A 21,836-nucleotide genomic window follows, 5' to 3' on the forward strand; every position below is an offset into this window, starting at 1 on the left:
AAAAAACATCTGACCCAGGTCAATGATGAGTGGCGCACAGGGGACAAAAAGCTTATGTTATTTGTGTGGTGATTAAGGTGATCCTTAATATGACTGATGCCAGTTTAATATAAGTGATTTGGGTATTAACATCTTATGTTTAATGCAATGCCACTGAGTTGAAAATACTCTTTAAATCAGCCGTTTTGACAAAACAGGAAAGTTAACCTCAGTTTTAGGAATATAATTTATAGGATGTTTGATTCATTACTGTACAATTATGCAACATCATAATAATACATTGCAGGATTTTAGTAATACTGCCAGAAAAAGATATGAAAAATATGTAAGTACATTTTCCTTACAGAGCATCCTAGATGTGTGGCATTGTCGTTCTATATTTGATAAAGAAGATAACACCAGCAATTCATTGATAAGATCTGTATTTTTAAAACTCTGCAGTCATACATGAACTTCTGATTACAGCCTATTTACAATATGTGATCCAAAAGCGGACCTAAGGGCATTCACACAGTAATCTGTCATGAAATACAGTAACTTTATGTTGGTATCAAAAACCACATATATGACCAATGTGCACAATAAGCAATACTTGGATTGCTTAAACATGGGAGGTTACTGACTAATAACAGACTACAGTGCATCATCACATTCACCATTTATTACTTTTTGAAAGCACTGTGGAGCCCACTTAAGAATCTAAATTTGTTTCTCAACTGAGAGAAGTTGAATAAGTTTCTTTCAAGCCCCAGTCATCCCTGAAGTCTCTTATTTCTGCTCTCAAGATTTTTTTTTGCTTTTGAGCATCACACACAAAATGAGTAAATAAAGAGCAGATAAGTAACACACCCACATTAAATCTCTGGTTACTTTTTGCACCTTTAAAAGTGCCGTTCTGAAGTACAACATGTACGGTACAGTAACCAGTACTAATTGAGTGCAAATATTTTGCATCAAAATTTGAAACAATGAGTAATTATTAAACAGCATATATTGCTTGATGAGGCAGTAATTCCTTTCAGCCACCCAGTTTTTTCCAAAAGCTGAAAGAAATCATATTAACATGGCCATCAGATTTAACAGGGGCAGCTTATTATATTTTGAAGAGCAAGACTGAGCAAAACCTGTGAAGCTCAATGCTCTTTTTTTTGTAAAGTCTGAGGTGGGTTTCCTTTGTAGGTTGAGAACAGTGCAAGACGATGCGCATGTCAGATCTGCAGTAAAATTTTTAAAAATTACAAAAAAAGTTTTATTTTTAAAAAAAAAACGAAGTTTCATACCCTACTCTTTCCCACACCTGGTGGGATTTCAAAAAAAGCTGTTACATCAACAGAGTGGTGTGACACATGGAGCAATATAACACTGGTAGTGTAACATTCCAACTGGATCAACACAGTGCTTATTATGCCATAAGACATTATGGCTCAATTCCCTACTGCTTCATTAGATTTTTTAAAAAGGTTAAGATGCGTATGGTATTGATGACCCACTCCCCCCTTATTAAATTAGTCAGGTACACAATCCCAACAACACAAGTGTCGTGCCACACAACACTGAATATAACTGAAACACAGAATCTCATACACACCATGAATAATGCACCAAAATATGCACTAGTTATGGATTAGGGAAGTGTGTTCACTTCCATACAGGAATCTTCAAATTAAAGCTAGTTGTATGAATTAATGATGCTCGATGCAAGTGTGAAATACAGCAGGTTAAAGAGGATATGTAGTCTATAATTCCAATGAACAATATATACCCAAACTTAAAATTTGGTTCTTTACTGTCTACATTTTGTTTATTCAGTTCCGTATCCAAACAAAACAATTATGTATCTTTAACAGATACTTTAATATTCAGTATACCGTATCTCCTGGCAGTGCATTTTAATACACTTCTAGGTAAAAAAATAATGAACAGCATCTTGATGCACATGGATATTAACCTTTACACAGTTTAGTGTGCTGTGTCTAGAGGTATTTTAACACCATAAGAGGTTTAAAACCAACAAATTAAAAAGAAAACATCCACAAACTTTTCTGTAACTATAAATTAAATTGCAGCAAAGTCACAGGGACAAGCAGAACACAATCTTCAGTCTAAAAAAATATTTTCTTGCGGTCTGCCACCAATAAGTAGGGAAACGTATCTGGGTATTTTGAAATAGCAAACTTCTTGGAGTATCTGTGCTAATGCAAAAGGATGTTTTTTCTTCTTTTTTGGAAAAAGTTAAACAATGACTACATTTACATAAGAATTCTCAGACATCAATCTACTGTACAAGTTTTGTATTGGTTCCCCTCCTTTTGCCATACTATTTAAACATGAGAAAAGTTATATACAGTACTGTTACAGAACTGTCATTCATAATGAAACAGATGTGAAATCTACTGTAAAGTAGCACAATACAAAAGACCATTGATCCATCTCTTACTACATAAATGTATACCATGGAATATTGATACCATGCTTCTTTAAGATGAAATCCCTTTTTTCACACCTTTCTTTATTTCAAGAGCACCCAATTTTTTCCAAAGTTCTTCCCGCTCTTTTTCCTTTTTCTTTTCTCTGAAAAACATATTAAATCAGGACTATATATTTATAATCTCAAGTTGCAAGTGGATATTTTTTTCATAATATACTTTATCAGAAAAAAATAGATCATAATTTTTAGTCAATGTCTTTGAGAACCCCCATTCAAGCCTTTAACACAGAATTGCTAAACTCCTAACCTGTTACTGCAGTCAACGATGAATAAAAGTTTTGCTTACACAGCAAATATCTTTTATGTGGTTAACTGCATTAAACATCTTTTAGACTAGTACTTTTATGTCTAGAAATGTACATTCACAATTATTCTTAATGTTCAGGGGCAGGAACGTGGTTGGGTGGCAACTGCAAATTGGAAACTACAATGCTTTCTAATATCTGTATTTCACCACATGGCCAGAATATACTAGGTGCCCTTAAAATGATCTCTAGTCTCTGTGGTTCCCTCTCACCCACTGATTCACTTAGTTATGATTTTTTGAGTAAATCCACACCATTAAGGTCTCAAATCCACAGCTACATATTTTAGTACTTCAGTTAGGGCCTTTAAAAGTAATTCTACACTTAACTTAATTCATCTACTGCAATAAAATCTTACTTTTGCCGATCTGACTTGTAGGTTGCTGTCAGCTCATCAAACAAGGGGCCGTTCATTTCCATAAAAGCCTTCAATACATTGTAGACTAAAGCTACAATTGCCCTGAAGAAAGCAAAAACATGCACTGATCAATGAGAAGTGTGTATACAGTAAATTAAGATAAACTCAATGACCATCATTGAAAGAATATGAATAAATCTCAACAGTAGATTAGCAGAATACACTATGACAAATCATTTGTGCAGACTTTGAAACAGAAATCAAACATAAATATAAAAGATCCCTTGAAGGTACAAGGTTTGGTGCAGGAGTGGGCCCGCAGAGCTTCAAGCAGCTCCATCAGCAAGAACTTAGCTGATTTTCCACTGCCATCTTGTCATCATTCCCATATCCTGAATATTCTTTCTTTCCAAATATCTACTGTAGTGTGTTTTCAAAATACAGAATGACAGAACAATAAAGCAGCTTCAGGAATGGAAAACTCAATGATTCTGAGCCCATCCAATGAAGGAAAATTGCTTTCATGTTGGCATCAGAGTGTGTGGTGACGCTTCTGGGTTGCCTCCAGCACATCAAACCACATATTTCACTGCATGTTTCGACATACATGTGATAGATAAATCTAAATCTCAGGTTCTGATGTTACCACCCACTGGCTAATGACTCCTTCCAGCTTCTATCTTGTCAAACTTCCAAAGAATATCATATTTATAGATAAACTCATGTTCTTCTAAATTCGAAAATATGTGGGTCGGCAGACAGGCTTTGTGGGAGTGACCGTCAGTAACTAACCTGAAGCATTTTCTCTCTCTATAAACACTTCCAACCCCAAGTACCTTTACCATTTTGTTTCATTTTGGATTTCCAGCATCTACACTTATTTTGCTTTTGGAAATATTCTTGTTCTACTCGCTCTATCAAAACAATTATTTTTGTGAACTGCTGTGCACCAAGAAACGGATGGAGCCCAGAAATGTACAGAATACCCCAGATGGTCATCTCACCAAGCCGGTAGGACTTTGTGCTCTTGATACTTTTGTTATTAAAGATTAATATCTAAAGGTTTGCTATACAAATTGTTATATCTACACATTTGAGATTCATCAAAATACCAATACATTTTCTCGTCTTCCACAATACTTAGAAATACAGTAGATTCTGGTTAATTAGGTCATTGGTTAATCGGGCAGCTGCTTACTTTCAACTCTTATAGAATAAAAACTGGAGTGAAAATAGCCAGGATTCACTTTGTTTATTTGGGACACTATGCCGCCTAATTGGGATTGGAGACTGTTGCTGAACAGTTTCTAACTAGCATCAGTTGCGTGCCATTTGTGGCCATAGCAACACTATACCATGATTAAAACTAACAGTTTTTAAATAGTGCCAGTTGCGTGTGTTTGTGTTCAAAAAAGTGATTTTTGTTACTAATAGTTGGCAAGAAGTAAGCAGTAGAACAATTCAGAACTGTTTTGCTCACTACAGTTTCAAGCATTCAGGCTTAGAGATGCCAGAAACAGCTGAGGGTGAAAATAAAACGACTTCACTACTTCAACAAGTAGTTGAAGAATTTGAAGTTATTGACAATCATTTTGAATGTTATAATGAAAATAAAGATTTGGAAGATGCAATCAGTGGAAGTATTATACGAAGACAGTCCATTATCTGCACTAAGTGTCTGCACTAATTTTGTTCCTTTACAGTCAATCGAAAGAATATGGCATCATACTCTGAATGCATTCTTCTGTTGATAACTATTAAGAACTAATACATAGATTTGTACTATAGTATTGTAGCATTCTAATTTGTTCTGTACTTCATATAAATACATAATTTGTTACTCAGTTAAATGGTAGTTTGTTTTTTTAATACCTTTTCAAATATTTCATAAAACTTTGGCTAGTTGGTTGGTGAGTCTGACCATCAGTTTTGGGAAAGTTATTGGAAGGTATTCTAAGGGACCGAATATACAAATATTTGGGTAGTCATGGACTGACTAAGGATAGTCAGCATGGCTTTGTGTGTAGTAGGTCATATCCAACCAATCTTATAAATATTTTCGAGGAAGCTACTAGGAAAGTGGATGAAGGCAAGGCAGTATTGTCCACATGGACTTTAGTAAGGCATTTGACAAGGTCCCGTATGTGAGTATGGTCAAGAAGGTTCAGTCACTCAGCATTCAAGATGAGGTAGTAAATTGGATTTGACATTGGCTTTGTGGGAGAAACCAGAGAGTGATAGATAGTTGTCTCTTTGACTGGAGACCTAATGGAGTGCCGAAGGGTGCTGGGTCTGTTGCTGTTTGTCATCTATTATTAATGATCTGGATGATAATGTGGTTAACTTAATCAGTAAATTTGAGGTTGACACCAACATTGGGGGTGTAGTGGAAGGCAATCATGGCTTGCAGAGGGATCTGCATCAGCTGGAAAAATGCCAGAAGGAACTTAATGCAGACAAGGGCAAGGTTTTGCACTTCAGTAGGACCAACCAGGTTAGGTCTAACGCAGTGATTGGTAGGGCACTGAGGAGTGTGGTAGAACAAAGGGACCTGGGAATACATGCCCATAATTTGTTGAAAGTGGTGTCACAGGTAGATAGGGTCAAAAAGAAAGCTTTTGACATACTGACCTTCATATATCAATGTACTGAGCTCAGGAGATAGAATGTTATGTTGAAGTTGTATAAAACATTGTTGAGACCTAATTTGGAGTACTGTGTGCAGTTTTGGTCACCTACCTCCAGGAAAGATGTAAACAAAGTTGAAAGAGTACAGAGAAAATTTACAAGGATGTTGCCGGGTCTGGAGGACCTGAGTTATAAGGAAAGATTCAATAGGTTAGGACTGTATTCCTTAGAATGTAGAAGATTGAGGGAAGATTTGATAAAGGTATACAAGATAATGAAGGTATAGATATCGTAAATACAAGCAGGGTAAATGCAAGCTTTTTCCCCAATGAGGTTGGGTGGGACTACAACTAGAGGTCATGGGTTAAGATTGAAAGGTGAAAAGTTTATGGGGTACATGAGGGGAAACTTCTTCACTCAGAGGGTTGTGAGCGTGTGGAATGAGCTGCCAGCACAAGTGGTACATGAGAGCTTGATTTCAGCATTAAAGAGAAGTTTGGATAGGTACATGGATGCTAGAGGTATGAAGGGCAATGGTCCCGGTGCAGGTAGATGGGAGCAGGCAGTTTAAATGGTTTTGGCATGAACTAGATGGACCAAAGGGTCTGTTTCTGTGGTGTATTTCCCTATGACTCTAATTGGGCCAAAATGTATCCTAATTAACTGAAGTCCAATGTAATTATATTTATTTTCCAACCAAAGTGGATAGCTTAATACACATCCATATTATATTCATTCTGTCACGTTTATTGGTCATTCATACCTTTATGTCTCTCTGTATGCTGTCTTAATTTCCAGTTTGAACTATGAGCAAACTTCTATTCATTATACTGGATTTCCTCCAAAGTCACTTATAACCAAAATTACAACTCAAGAAATGACAGGCTAGTTATTACTTACCAACCAGAAAAACTATCTTTCTCGTACAATATTTTATGCGAAATACCTCAAGAGAGACATTGCTCCCAAACCCTTGAGCCCTAATTGTGATATGATTGTGACCTTGTTAAATGCATACACCTAATGCTATGCTATATCATAGTGCCTAATTCACTGCACATGTAATTATTGCCAGCATTTTTGATTCTAAGACAACTCTGAAACCTACCATAGCACTTCAGAGGTAAATTTAAAGAGCCGTTTATTACCTTGAAACTACCCAATTACCATAAACTAATTATTCTGAGAAGGGAACCTACAATCCCCACATAATTGATTGATGATTCACTGTTCCCCGCTTCCACGCCAGTTACAATCTCAGAAAATAACAATTTTCTTTTTACTATTTTACCCATTCTCATGAGTTGCTTGTACCCTGTACCACAACTCAACAACAAATCATAACATTTTTTCCATAACTGACATCAGAGTGTCTAGTCCTTTGCTCTCTCTCCTTTTCTTGTACAGCATGGTTATGTACATTTCCTTTTAGTCTGCAGAGAACATTTAAAAATTTGGACAATTCTGGAAGAAACAAATCATTTCATTCACTATTTCTGTATTCGTCATCATTAGTTCATCAAAAAACAAGATCATGTTTAGGAAATGTCTGCTGTTTGTTACATTAATTTCTGCAATACAACCACTTTACTAATTTTACTTTTTAAGTTTCTGATTCAAAGAAAGCTTACCGGAATCACCATGCCTTCTACTACAAAGGTAAATACAAATCATTTGTTTAATGCCTGTCATTTCCTTACTGTATTACAATATCTCTCTGGCACAAGGGACACACAATATTTCTTCCACAGATGTTTACATACCTATTGTTTGTATGCCTTGCTATTTTATGCTCATTCCATTTGTCTCTCTACTAATTTCTTGACCATCCATTATTGAATTCCAAAATCCTCATGGGTGCTACTCTATTTGGCAACATTATAAGTCTCTTCCTTTTTAAGTTTACAGTTTTAATTTAACAAAAGCAAAATAGTGCAGATGTTGGAAACCTGAAACTGAAAACAGAAGATGCTATAAATACTCAGGTCAGGCATCTTATGTCGAGAACAACAAGGTTAAGTTTCAGGTCAATGGGCATTCATGTTGTCTGTTTAACAGATCACAGTCCTGAAACATTAGTTCTGTTTCTCCCTAATAGATGCTGACAGACATGCATTTTCCATTTTCATTAAAGTCTAATTTCATTAGTTGTGGTTGGTTCACTTTTTCCATTTTTAAAAAAAATTTCTTGAAGAGGGGAAAAATAGCAATCACAACAGCTACAACAATTCTATGTAATCAGCTCCCCTACAGTATGTAATTGCTTAGATATAGAATAAGCAAAATCAAAAATGGAAAATGGCTGTTTACAAGGGAAAAAAACTGCCTTAGGGTATTATTTTTCAGTTCAGATCCAATGACTTACTGCAGATACAAAACATTTTATACTCAAAAAACAACCTCAAATGAAAGCAAAAAAAAGTCAAGTACCTGCAAATTACCATTTCTTCCAACATGCAAATGAAAGACATTACAAACTATTCAAAGGCTGACCTAATTTGCTGTTGAAAATTAACAGAAGACGCATCATGTTCCTTTCTTCCTGCAGAGGGTGCTCTATTTGAATGATTTTATCATTAACTCTCTGGTTTACTAAAACCTATCCACCTGTCCTTCAGCATCTCCTTGAACCAATTTTGTTATCATCTGCTTTCAAAGTTCAGAAAATTTTGTGCACTTATCAATGCATAGTCACATCCGTAATCATCATGATTTTACAGTCATACAACCACACGATCTACAAGTGAACGTCGAGAAAGGGAAAACAAAGTTTCCACTTTCTGAATTATTAATAAACTGCTATAATGGGATTAATAAAAACTAGACACCAATAATCACTTAAGTAATAAAAAAAATGGATTTGCATTTATACAATGCCACTCATAACCTCAGTTTCAAAAGTACCATATTTTCAAAAGCAGTCATTATTGTAATGGAGGAAACGCAATAACCAATATGCACAGAGGAAGTCCCTATAACAGTAACGTTACAATGACCAGACAATCCATTTTGCTGTGTTACTACTTAATGACCAGAACATTATAAAACTTACTAAAACAGTGTCACAGGATATCTCACATCCACCTGCCAGTGATAACAATGCAAATTCTCACCCCAAATGACTCCAGGTGTAACTCTATACAACCTCTTGATCAGTGTAGTGTCTGTGCTCCTGACATAATCATATTATTCAATGAATATTCAGCTGAACAAACTCTGAAAACCATTCTGCTCTTCTATGGACCTTCAGCACTTTATAATTGTTCAAGATTCCCAGCTTTTGAATTCAAGGCTAACATTGTCTGAGGTGAGGGAGATGGAGGCAAGTACTCGCATAATAGACAAGAGAAGACAATATGGCTTTCTGTTCAGACTAATGAGAATCAGATGGTTTACACTATTAAAGCTGTACAAAAGACAAAGTGGTAAAACAACATAGCCAAAAAGTATACAGGAAAAGCTCTTAAAGACAATAGAAATATTTTTGCTTTAGAACTATACATACGGGTTCCAGTGTTCTTTGGAGATTCTATAGAGGCTGGGAAACATGATGGGGAGGATTACAGCTGAATTTTCTTCTATCAAACTCATAATGTATTCATTGTTCCAGTAATAGAGCGCCCTCTCGGCCACCTTGAGAGGAAGAAAGAAAATAAGTATTTGGCATTTTTAAAAAAGGCAATATTATTGATAGCAATACCAATTCCAGGCAGTATCTTTTCAGGTCTTGGTAAATCACTGTTTTATCAACTTATGATTAAAATCAGTGTCCAATTCTAACTTAGCTATGTCAATTATTGTGTGGAAAGCAATATAAACAGAGGAAGTTGTTTACCACGTCTTCATAGACTCAACTCCATTGAATACACTAGCTATAATAATACAATCAAATATCCCAAATTGAATTTCACCAAGTTTTGCTGGTCTGTCTCATTTATGGATTTCAACCAGAATTTGATAAATCGATAATAAATCAGTGATTCTTAATGGTGAATGAACTTTATAAATATTTATCTAAATTGTTAGCTTACAGATAAATGAAAGTAAATCTAGAACATAGAAATTTACAGCACATTACAGGCACTTTGGCCCACAATGTTGTGCTGACCATGTAACCTACTCTAGAGACTGCCTAGAATTTCCCTAGCACATAGCCCTCTTTTTTCTAAGCTCCATCTACCTATCCAAGAAGCTCTTGGAAGACCCTATTTATCCGCTTCCAGCACCGCCGCCAGAAGTGCATTCCACGTACCCACCACTCTCTGTGTGAAAAACTTACCCCTGACATCACCTCGGTTACCTATTTCCAAGCACCTTAAAACTATGCCCCCTCGTGTTAGCCATTTCAGCCCTGCGAAAAAGCCTCTGGCTATCCACATGATCAATGTCCCTCATCATCTTATACACCTCTATCAGGTCACCTCAAATCCTCTGTCGCTCCAAGGAGAAAAGGCCAAGTATACTCAACCTATTCTCATAAGGTACACCCTCCAATCTAGACAACATCCTTGTAAATCTCCTCTGCACTCTCTCTATAGTATCCATACCCTTCCTGTAATGAGGTGACCAGAACTGAACACAGTACTCCAAGTGGGGTCTGACAAAGGTCTTATATAGCCATAACATTACCTCACAGCTCTTGAACTCAGTCCCATGTTTGATGAATGCCAACACACCATATGCCTTCTTAACAACACTGTCAACCTATGCAGCAGCTTTGAGTGTCCTACGGACATGGACCCCAAGATCTCTCAGATCCTCTGCACTGCCAAGAGTCTTGCCATTTATCTTGTATTCTGTCTTTAAACTGGACCCACCAAAATGAACCACTTCATACTTATCTGGGTTAAAGTCCATCTACCACTTCTCAGCGCAGTTCTGCATCCTATTGATGTCGCGCTGTAACCTCTGACAACCTTCCAGACTATACACAACACCCCCAACCTTTGTGTCATCAGCAAACTTACTAACACATCCTTCTACTTCCTCTTCAAGGTCATTTATAAAAAAAAATCACGAAGAGGGGTCCCAGAACAGATCCCTGCAGAACACCACTGGTCACCGACCTCCATGCAGAATATGAATCATCCACAACCACCCTTTGCCTTCTGTGGGCAAGCCAATTCTGGATCCTCAAAGCAAGGTCTCCTTACTTTCAGAAGGAGCCTGGCATGGGGAACCTTATCAAATGCCTTACTGAAATCCATATACACTACATCCACTGCTCTACCTTCATCAATGTGTTTTTTTACATCCTCAAAGAGTTCAATCAGGCTCATAAGGCACGAACTACCCTTAACAACACCATGCTGACTATCCTTAATCAGATTACGTCTCCCCTTACGCTCATAAATCCTGCCTCTCAGGATCTTCTCCAACAACTTGCCAACCACTGAAGTCAGACTCACTGGTCTATAATTTCCTGGGTTATCTCTGCTCCCTTTATCTCTGCTCCCTTTCTTGAACAAGGGAACTACATTTGCAACCCTCCAATCCTCCGGTACTTCTCCTGTCCCTATTGATGACGCAAAGATCATCGCAAGAGGCTCAGCAATCTCCTCCCTCACTTCCCACAGTAGCCTGGGGTATATCTCATCCAGTCCCGGTGACTTATCTAACTTAATGCTTTTCTGAAGCTCCAGCACATCCTCTTGCTTAACATCTATATGCTCAAGCGTTTCAGTCCACTGCAAGTCATCCCCACAATTGCCAAGGTCTTTTTCCCTGGTACTGAAGCAAAGTATTCATTAAGTACCTCTGCTACCTCCTCCGTCTCCAAGCACACGTTTCCACTATCTCACACAACTCATCCTCTTGCACTTCACATACTTGTAGAATGCCTTGGGGTTTTCCTTAATCTTGCTCACCAAGGCCTTCTCATGCTCTTTCTGGCTCTCCTAATTCCATTCTTAAGCTCCTTCCTAGCAACCTTGTAATTTACTACAGCTTTAACAGTACCCAGTTTCTTGAACCTTTTGTAAGCTTTTCTTTTCTTCTTAACTAGATTTTCTACATTCTTTGTACACCATGGTTCTTTAAATCTACCATCCTTTCCCTGCCTCAATGGAACACACCTATGCAGAACTTGAGAAGTTGCAGAAATGGCAAAGTGGGTGTTTCACCCACTCTATAACTGAGAACTAGCATGAGGGCATATTCAACCAGGATCCCAACAAGTGAACTGGGGCATCAGTCATTACACCGGGCCCTGACAGGTTTCATAAACTGCCTGGTTCGATGACTTACCTGTCAGGTTACCAAGTTAAGGGAAGTATGCTCAGCATCAAACTCCTGCTCTCCTGCCATCCAGCAAACAGTAACTTTTATTTATGCAGGCTACTCAATGGCATAAAACAGCCTTTGGTGATCCACAGCTTTGTCACGTTATGGCACCAGGTAGACAAGATCATTCTGGTGCAAATGGCCTAAAATAGGCTGGAAGAGCAAAACTTCAGAGGAGGAATGAGGCCAAAAGGTCTGGTTTATGCAAGAACATAAACAGAAGCAAGAGTAAGCTGTTTGGCTCCTTGAGCCTGTTGCATCATGCAATAAGAACCCAGGTGATCTCTGCCTCAGTCCCATATACCTAGATTTAGACAAGTTTCGGGGGGGGAGGGGTGGAATTGCTAGTGATTTGGGCCTTCACAGTTGAATATGTGACTGCCAACTATGAAGGAATTAAAATCAGGGATAATCTAAGGTATAGATGGAAAAGCAACACACACGAAATGCTGGTGCTGCATTCCACCAGCATTTTGTGTGTGTTGCTTGAATTTCCAGCATCTGCAGATTTCCTCGTGTTTGCATAGATAGAAAAGTAAAGGATTGTAGACTTAAACTACAAGTATGTGAAGAGCAAGAGGATAAGACATGAGAGAATAGGACCAATCAAGTGTGACAGTGGAAAAGTGTGTATGGAACCACAGGAGGTAGCAGAGGTACTTAATGAATACTTTGCTTCAGGATTCACTACGAAAAAGGACCTTGACAATTGTAAGGATGACTTGCAGCAGACTGGAAAGCTTGAGCATATAGACATTAAGAAAGAGGGTGTGCTGCAGCTTTTGGAAAGCATCAAGTTGGATAAGTCACTGGGACCGGACGAGATATACCCCAGGCTACTGTGGGAGGCAAGGGAGGAGATTGCTGAGCCTCTGGGCAATGATCTTTGCATCATCAATGGGGACAGGAGAGGTTCCAGAGGACTGGAGGGCTGCAGATGTTGTTCCCTTGTTCAAGAAAGGGAGTAGAGATAGCCCAGGAAATTATAGACCAGTGAGTCTTACTTCAGTGGTTGGTAAGTTGATGGGGAAGATTCTAAGAGGCAGGATTTATGAACATTTGGAGAGGCATAATATGATTAGGAATAGTCAGCATGGCTTTGTCAAAGCCAGGTCGTGCCTTATGAGCCTGATTGAATTTTTTTGAGAATGTGATTAAGCACATTGATGAAGGTAGAGCAGTAGATGTAGTGTATATGGATTTCAGAAGGCATTTGATAAGGCACCCCATGAAAGGCTTATTGAGAAAGTAAGGAGGCATGGGATCCAAGGAGACCTTGCTTTGTGGATCCAGAATTGGCATGCCCACAGAAGGCAAAGAGTGGTTGCAGACAGGTCATATTCTGCATGGAGGTTGGTGACCAGTGGTGTGATTCAGGGATCTGTTCTGGGACCCCTACTCTTTGTGATTTTTATAGATGACCTGGATGAGGAAGCGGAGGGATGGGTTAGTAAATTTGCTGATGGCACAAAGGTTGGGGGTGTTGTGGATAGTGTGGAGGGCAGTCAGAGGTTACAGCGGGACATCGATAGGATCCAAAACTGGGCTGAGAAGTGGTAGATGGAGTTCAACCCATATAATTGTGAGGTTGTTCATTTTGGTAGGTCAAATATGATGGCAGAATATAGTATTAATGGTAGACTCTTGGTAGTGTGGAGTCTTAGAGGGATTTTGAGACCTGAGTTCACAGGACACTCAAAGCTGCTGCGCAGGTTGACTGTGTGGTTAAGAAGGCATACGGTGTAATGGCCTTCATCAACCGTGGGATTGAGTTCAAGAGCCGAGAGGTAATGTTACAGCTATATTGGACTCTGATCAGACCCCACTTGGAGTACCGTGCTCAGTTCTGGTTACCTCACTACAGGAAGGACGTGGAAACTATAGAAAGGGTGAAGAGGAGATTTACAAGGATGTTGCCTGGACTGGGGAACATGCCTTATGAGAATAGGTTGAGTGAACTCGGCCCTTTCTCCCTGGAGTGACTGAGGATGAGAGGTGATCCGATAGGGGTGTATAAGATGATAAGAGGCGTTGATCGTATGGATAGTCAGAGGCTTTATCCCAGGGCTGAAATAGCTAACACGAGAGGACACAGTTTTACAGAGCTTGGAAGTAGGTACAGAGGAGATGTCAGGGGTAAGTTTTTTTACGCAGAGAGTGGTGAGTGCGTGGAATGGGCTGCCGGCGACAGTGGTGGAGGCGGATACGATAGGGTCTTTTAAGAAGCTTCTGGATAAGTACATGGAGCTTAGAAAAATAGAGGGCTATGGGTAACCCTAGGCAATTTCTAAAGTAAGTACATGTTCGGCACAGCATTGTGGGCCAAAGGGCCTGTATTGTGCTGTAGGTTTTCTATGTTTCTACAAAGCCAGGAAGGGGTAAAACCATGAAGTGATTTGAAAATAATGATGAGAGCTTTTCTAAAATGAAATGCATTGTTACATCAGGAGCCTAACAACATTACACAGTGAGGGATGATGAAAATTCTTGTGAATAATCAAGGTTCACAGAATCAAAACAGCACAGGAATCTTCCATGTGGTTAAGTCTGCAGATTCATTATAATGCAATTCAGTCAACTCAATTTCCCTACAGATTTTTTAAAAACTTAAGTATTTATTTGATTCAATTATGAAATTCTTAATTAAATTTGCATCTGTTACACTCTTAGGCAATATATTTTAATTCATAAATACATACTGCACATTTATTTCTTCATATCAAAACCCAAATCTTTTACTAATTACTTAAAACCTCTCCCATCTAATCCTTAAACCCTGAGTAATGAGTATTGCTGCTATCCATACCTAAAGTTTCCATACTGTACAGTATATCAGGCCTCTGATGCTCTTTGTGGTGTTTACAGAAAACAATACACTTTAAAACCATCAGAATGGCCGCGCTACCATCAAAATGTTTCAAATTTAAGGCACTTCAGCCAACGAACCTGGAAATGAGGACTGGAAACACATCTGGAAATTTGCTTGAAGAGTGGGTCCTGAATTTTTACAAACTGTGTAGGCTCAATAACATCCAGGATTTCTTCCATTTCCCCAAGAAACATGACCTGGTTTAGAAAACAGTAACACAAAATAATTCACAAATTTCCAGCACTTTCAGTAACACAATATATATTATTGCTGTAATCTTTTGGATACTAATTATCTAACATTGCATATCTCTAACCCCAATATGCTAATTTTCAGTAACTCAGGATCTTTCTTTGAAAATGGTTTCCCCTAAATCCCACCCTTCAGAGGGTCATTTTATGAAGCTACCAGTCTGCAAGTGAAATGATGCTGCTGCAGTTCACCCAGATACTCGGTCTTTATGGGTTTGCTGTTGGCCGACTTATCAATAATCGGCATCATCGAATCTTCACACAACACCCACTTTCTATTCGGAATTACTAGTCAGTAATATTGGCATTTTCCATGGGTATCCTGAAACACCATGCTTATTAAAGTACTATTCTTACAAGCATACTTTCTGGAAAATGACATTAGACTACATAACACAACCACAGTCCAGGAATCAAATCCGTAACCTTTCGAGCTGCAGAGTTCAGTTATATATTCTTCATGGACAAGATATTAGGGACACCAGTGCATCAAACTTTACATATGACTTTGAATTATTCCAGTTATTTTATTTTATACCTGCTAAAACATTAGTAACCGAATATTTGTGTGCAGATGTTCTAGAGCAACATTAACGTTTCAAGAATACATTCTCACACAACAGCAACAAATACAGTGGATTCCAGTTAATGGGAACACATCGGGACCAGTACATTTTGGCCCAATTAAGCGGTGTCCCAATTAGCCAGTTTTATGGAAATAGTTAAAAGATATAAACAAGACAGACCACTGTTTGAGTTACAAATTATGTATTTAACTGAAATACAGAACAAATTAGAACACTACCAATACTACTACAGTAGTATAGACAGAGGAATTCATCCAGTGTGCATAATGAATAAAATCAGTGCAGACACCTAGTGCAGATAATGGACAGTCTTCATGCAATGCTTTCAAAAAAAGGCATCCTCCAAATCTTCATTTTCATTGTAACATTCAAGATGGTTGTTGATACCTTCAAATTCTTTGTAGTTCCTAACTTGAAGTAATGAAATCATTTCAATTTCATTCCCAGCCGTTTCTGTCAACTCCAAACCCAAATCCTTGAAACCGCAGTGAGCAAAACAGTTCCGAATTAACACTGCTTATTTCTATCAGTGGCAAAAATCATTGCTTTTTTGAACACAGACACACACAATTGACACTATTTGGAAACTGTTTACTCTAAGCACAGTGTCGTGTCCAGCAGCCACACAAGAGCACATATCTGATGCTAGTTGGAAACTGTTCAGCAACAGGCTCCGTCACAATAGCATCCCAAATAAACAAAGGGAATCCCGGCTATTTTTTCAGTTTCTGTTCTATAAGAGTTGTCCCAAATAAGCAGCTGCACTGACTAAACGATGGCCCAATAAACCAGAATCCACTGTTGTGCTTGTTCACTTTGTTAGCCATCACACAAATCAGAACAAAACTGCTTATACCAGTTTATCTTCAGTCTTTACTATGTTGGCAAAGCTTAACTAATCAGAACTATATTGCATCACTGAAAGAGCAATGAAAATGCACCACAAAAGACAGCATTAAACTCAGGCATAATTGTTGCCCAATTGCTAAAGTATTTCCATATTTAATGAGAAATCAATATAACAATTTTTATCTCATAAGATGGAATACATAAGAGCATTTCAAAACAATGCTCATCTGCAAAGATAAATTCAGTAATTCAGTGAGGATTACAAAACATTTATTTTCAATATGACAACTGCTTTATTAGAAAACCTGTGACAAAAGAGCTCATTAGGAAACATTAAATAAGGCCTTGGCACCCCGCTGTGTCAATACATTTTGTTATAGTCTCTTCCGGCAATCTTAAAATTAATTTTGTTCTTTGAAATCATGGGCAGGCCTTTTACTTTTGGTAAAACTATGAAATACTCTACGTGGCAGTGGGTCATCTATTTGTTATATACCCAACCCAAATGAAGATAACGTAAAGGAAATCTCCCTCTCGGATTGTACACAGGTTATCCATTCTATATAGTTTGTTTTCACTTCTTTGTCCCCTACAGTTCAAAGCACCAATTACTTTTTATTGCCAATTATAGAAACCATAGAACCACAGAAACTACAGCACAGAAACAGGCCTTTTGGCCCTTCTTGGCTGTGCCGAACCATTTTCTGCCTAGTCCCACTGACCTGCACATGGACCATATCCCTCCATACACCCCCCATCCATGTATCTGTCCAATTTATTCTTAAATGTTAAAAAAGAACCCGCATTTACCACCTCGTCTGGCAGCTCATTCCATACTCCCACCACTCTCTGTGTGAAGAAGCCCCCCCTAATGTTCCCTTTAAACTTTCCCCCGTCACCCTTAACCCATGTCCTCTGGTTTTTTCTCCCCTTGCCTCAGTGGAAAAAGCCTGCTTGCATTCACTCTATCTATACCCGTCATAATTTTATATACCTCTATCAAATCTCTCCTCATTCTTCTACGCTCCAGGAAATAAAGTCCTAACCTGTTCAAACTTTCTCTGTAACTGTGCTTCTCAAGTCCCGGCAACATCCTTGTGAACCTTCTCTGCACTCTTTCAACCTTATTTATATCCTTCCTGTAATTTGGTGACCAAAACTGAACACAATACTCCAGATTCGGCCTCACCAATGCCTTATACAACCTCATCATAACATTCCAGCTCTTATACTCAATACTTTGATTAATAAAGGCCAATGTACCAAAAGCTCTCTTTACGACCCTATCTACCTGTGACGCCACTTTTAGAGAATTTTGTATCTATTCCCAGATCCCTCTGTTCTACTGCACTCCTCAGTGCCTTACCATTAACCCTGTATGTTCTACCTTGGTTTGTCCTTCCAACGTGCAATACCTCACACTTGTCTGTATTAAACTCCATCTGCCATTTTTCAGCCCATTTTTCCAGCTGGTCCAAGTCCCTCTGCAGGCTCTGAAAACCTTCCTCGCTGTCTACTACACCTCCAATCTTTGTATCATCAGCAAATTTGCTGATCCAATTTACCACATTATCATCCAGATCATTGATATAGATGACAAATAACAATGGACCCAGCACTGATCCCTGTGGCACACCACTAGTCACAGGCCTCCACTCCGAGAAGCAATTCTCTACTACCACTCTTTGGCTTCTTCCATTGAGCCAATGTCTAATCCAATTTACCACCTCTCCATGTATACCTAGCGACTGAATTTTCCTAACTAACCTCCCATGCGGGACCTTGTCAAAGGCCTTGCTGAAGTCCATGTAGACAATATCCACTGCCTTCCCTTCATCCACTTTCCTGGTAACCTCCTCGAAAAACTCCAATAGATTGTGCGTGGTAGGTCATGTTTGACCAAAGCCATGTTGACTCTCCCTAATAAGTCCCTGTCCATCCAAATGCTTGTAGATTCTGTCTTAGTACTCCCTCCAATAACTTACCTACTACCGACGTTAAACTTACTGGCCTATAATTTCCCGGATTACTTTTCAATCCTTTTTTAAACAACGGAACAACATGAGCCACTCTCCAATCCTCCGGCACCTCACCTGTAGACAGCGACATTTTAAATATTTCTGCCGGGGCCCCTGCAATTTCAACACTAGTCTCCTTCAAGGTCCAAGGGAACACCCTGTCAGGTCCCGGGGATTTATCCACTTTAATTTTCCTCAAGACAGCAAGGACCTCCTCCTTTTCGATCTGTACAATTTCCATGATCTCACTACTTGTTTCCCTTAATTCCATAGACTTCATGCCAGTTTCCTTAGTAAATACAGACGCAAAAAACCTATTTAAGATCTCCCCCATTTCTTTTGGTTCCGCACATAGCTGACCACTCTGATCTTCAAGAGGACCAATTTTATCCCTTACAATCCTTTTGCTCTTAATATACCTCTAAAAGCTCTTTGGATTATCCTTCACTTTGACTGCCAAGGCAACCTCATGTCCTCTTTTAGCCCTCCTGATTTCTTTCTTAAGTATTTTCTTGCACTTCTTATACTCCTCAAGCACCTTATTTACTCCCTGCTTCCTATATATGTCATACAACTCCCTCTTCTTTATCAGAGTTGCAATATTCCTTGAGAACCAAGGTTCCTTATTCCTATTCAATTTGCCTTTAATCCTGACAAGAACATACAAATTCTGCACTCTCAAAATTTCTCCTTTGAAGGCTTCCCACCTACCGATCACATCCTTGCCAGAGAACAACCTGTCCCAATCCACGCTTTTTAGATCCTTTCTCATTTCTTCAAATTTGGCCTTCTTCCAGTTAAGAATCTCAACCCTAGGACCAGATCTATCCTTGTCCATGATCAAGTTGAAACTAATGGTGTTATGATCACTGGAACCAAAGTGCCCCCCTACACAGACTTCCGTCACTTGTCCTAACTCGTTTCCTAACGGGAGATCCAATATTGCATCCCCTCTAGTTGGTCCCTCTATATATTGATTTAGAAAACTTTCCTGAACACATTTTACAAACTCTAAACCATCTAGACCCCTAACAGTATGGGAGTCCCAATCAATATATGGAAAATTAAAATCCCCTACCACCACAACTTTATGTTTCCTGCAGTTGCCTGCTATCTCTCGCAGATTTGCTCTTCCAATTCTCGTTGACTATTGGGTGGTCTGTAATACAATCCCACTAATGTGGCCATACCTTTCCTGTTTCTCAGCTCCACCCATAAGGACTCAATAGACAAGCCCTCTAATCTGTCCTGTCTGAGCACTGCTGTAATATTTTCCCTAAGAAGCAATGCTACTCCCCCACCTTTCATTCCTCTGCCTCGATCACATCTGAAACATCGGAACCCTGGAATATTAAGCTGCCAGTCCTGCCCCTCCTGTAGCCAAGTTTCACTAATTGCTATAACGTCATAATTCCATGTGTCAATCCACGCCCTCAACTCATCCGCCTTCCCCACAATACTCCTAGCATTGAGATATATACACCTCAGAAGATTTTTACCACCACTCACAACCTTTCTATTAGCGGATTTGCTTGAACTTTTAATATCACTTATTTTCACCCCAGCCACACTGTCAGCTCTGGCACTCTGGTTCCTATCCCCCTGCAAATCTAGTTTAAAGCCTCCCCAATAGCACTAACAAACCTCCCTGAAAGGATATTGGTCCCCCTGTAGTTCAAGTGTAACCCGTCTCTCTTGTACAGGTCCCACCCGCCCCAGAAGAGGTCCCAATTATCCTGAAATCTGAAACCCTGCCCCCTGCACCAGTTCCTCAGCCACTTGTTCATCCTCCAGAGCATCCTATTTCTACCCTCACTGGCATATAGCACAGGTAGCAATCCTGAGATTACCACCCTCGAGGTCCTGCTTTTCAACTTCCTACCAAGCTCCCTATACTCACTCTCCAGGACCTCCTCACTCTTCCTTGTTATGTCATTGGTACTTGTCATTGTCAATTATGAATTGCACTTGTAATGGATTTCCTCAATTTCAACCAATATTATATATATTTTCCATGCCCATCACTTCTTCTAAAATCAACATAAATAGCTGACTTGTAGGATTTAAGTACAATCCTGCAAATGTCTATATTCTGGAACAAACCTGGTCAAGAGCCTTAAGGATTTGCTTTGTTTGCAGAAGATTCACTCAATAGTAGAATATATGGCTAATTTAGAAAATTCCGCTGCTTGGGATGCAAAAAAAAAAGTAATAAGGAGTCTTACTACTTCACCACGATCACTATTTTGTCAAAGTCTTGGGGTGCTGCTCTGACCCGAATATGCTGGAATGCCTGTCCCCATTGTCTGACTTGGAAACCTGGAATATGATTGGTTCAGTGTCAGAGATGACTGACAGGCAATCATAGCTGACACACAGAACATAGATCTCACCAAGCAATGGGGAAGTGGGAGAAGATGGAAATTGTGACATCAGGACATCTGCATACTTTAGAAAAATAAATTTGGAGGCACACACCTATGAAATGGTATGAGGATATCTTTTAATTACGATGAAGATTCTATGAAGAAAAGCTTTTGTTTATGAAAAAGTAAAGGCTTCAAAACTTGAAAAAATTGTAAGTAAAATGAACAATGCATCAGAAAATGAAATTTGGTCACAGCATTCCAAAAATCTGTCATTAACAAGTTCTTACGTTTTAATTGGAAATTAAATAGTCTGCACATTGATTTACTCAACTTAAACTTGTACCTTCCTTTCAGTTATTACTCATTTACTGATTTCACAGAAAACTACAATAGCAGCAGTCAACACTAATATATCCATATGAACACTATGGCGCAGTCAGTCCCTATTGCAATTATTTTTTCCAAAGCAGTGATCAGAATACATTTCTACATAATGTATGGTGTACCCAAATTATTGGTGACTATAATCTGTTACAACTTTCTGAGAATAGTTCCCAGAGGGTGAATATATTGTAAGTCCAAAAAGTCTCAAATTCACATTCTGAATCAGTACAACAAAATGCTTAAGAACATCATGGAGTAATTTAGCACTAAACTTTCTTATTTTTTGCATTTCAAAATCTCAAAAATATAAATTGCATTTCATTTAAATATAATGATTACTTCAGCATAAGCAATTTTTTGTATTCCAACAGGAGAGAATGAAATCATATCATTACCTCTTTTTGACTGCATGTTTTTGGCCAAAACTTTAGTAAACCCCTGACGACCT

The 21,836-nt window shown here is 38.7% G+C and overlaps 1 protein-coding gene across 1 annotated transcript in view; it reads right to left on the reverse strand.

Moving 5' to 3' along the window:
• Positions 1-405: 405 nt before the first annotated feature.
• Positions 406-21,836, reverse strand: part of ppp2r5eb (protein phosphatase 2, regulatory subunit B', epsilon isoform b) — a 121,802-nt gene continuing 100,371 nt past the window's right edge. Inside the window, exons 9-13 of the mRNA XM_072271539.1 lie at positions 21,784-21,834; positions 15,008-15,127; positions 9,285-9,412; positions 3,152-3,253; positions 406-2,571 (exon numbers count right to left, since the gene is read on the reverse strand). Of these exons, the coding sequence (XP_072127640.1) occupies positions 2,478-2,571; positions 3,152-3,253; positions 9,285-9,412; positions 15,008-15,127; positions 21,784-21,834 (495 nt within the window). The 3' untranslated portion in view covers positions 406-2,477. The remainder of the gene's footprint in view (positions 2,572-3,151; positions 3,254-9,284; positions 9,413-15,007; positions 15,128-21,783; positions 21,835-21,836) is intronic.

The sequence above is a fragment of the Mobula birostris genome, chromosome 1, assembly GCF_030028105.1.
Source record: "Mobula birostris isolate sMobBir1 chromosome 1, sMobBir1.hap1, whole genome shotgun sequence".
Taxonomy (NCBI): domain Eukaryota; kingdom Metazoa; phylum Chordata; class Chondrichthyes; order Myliobatiformes; family Myliobatidae; genus Mobula; species Mobula birostris.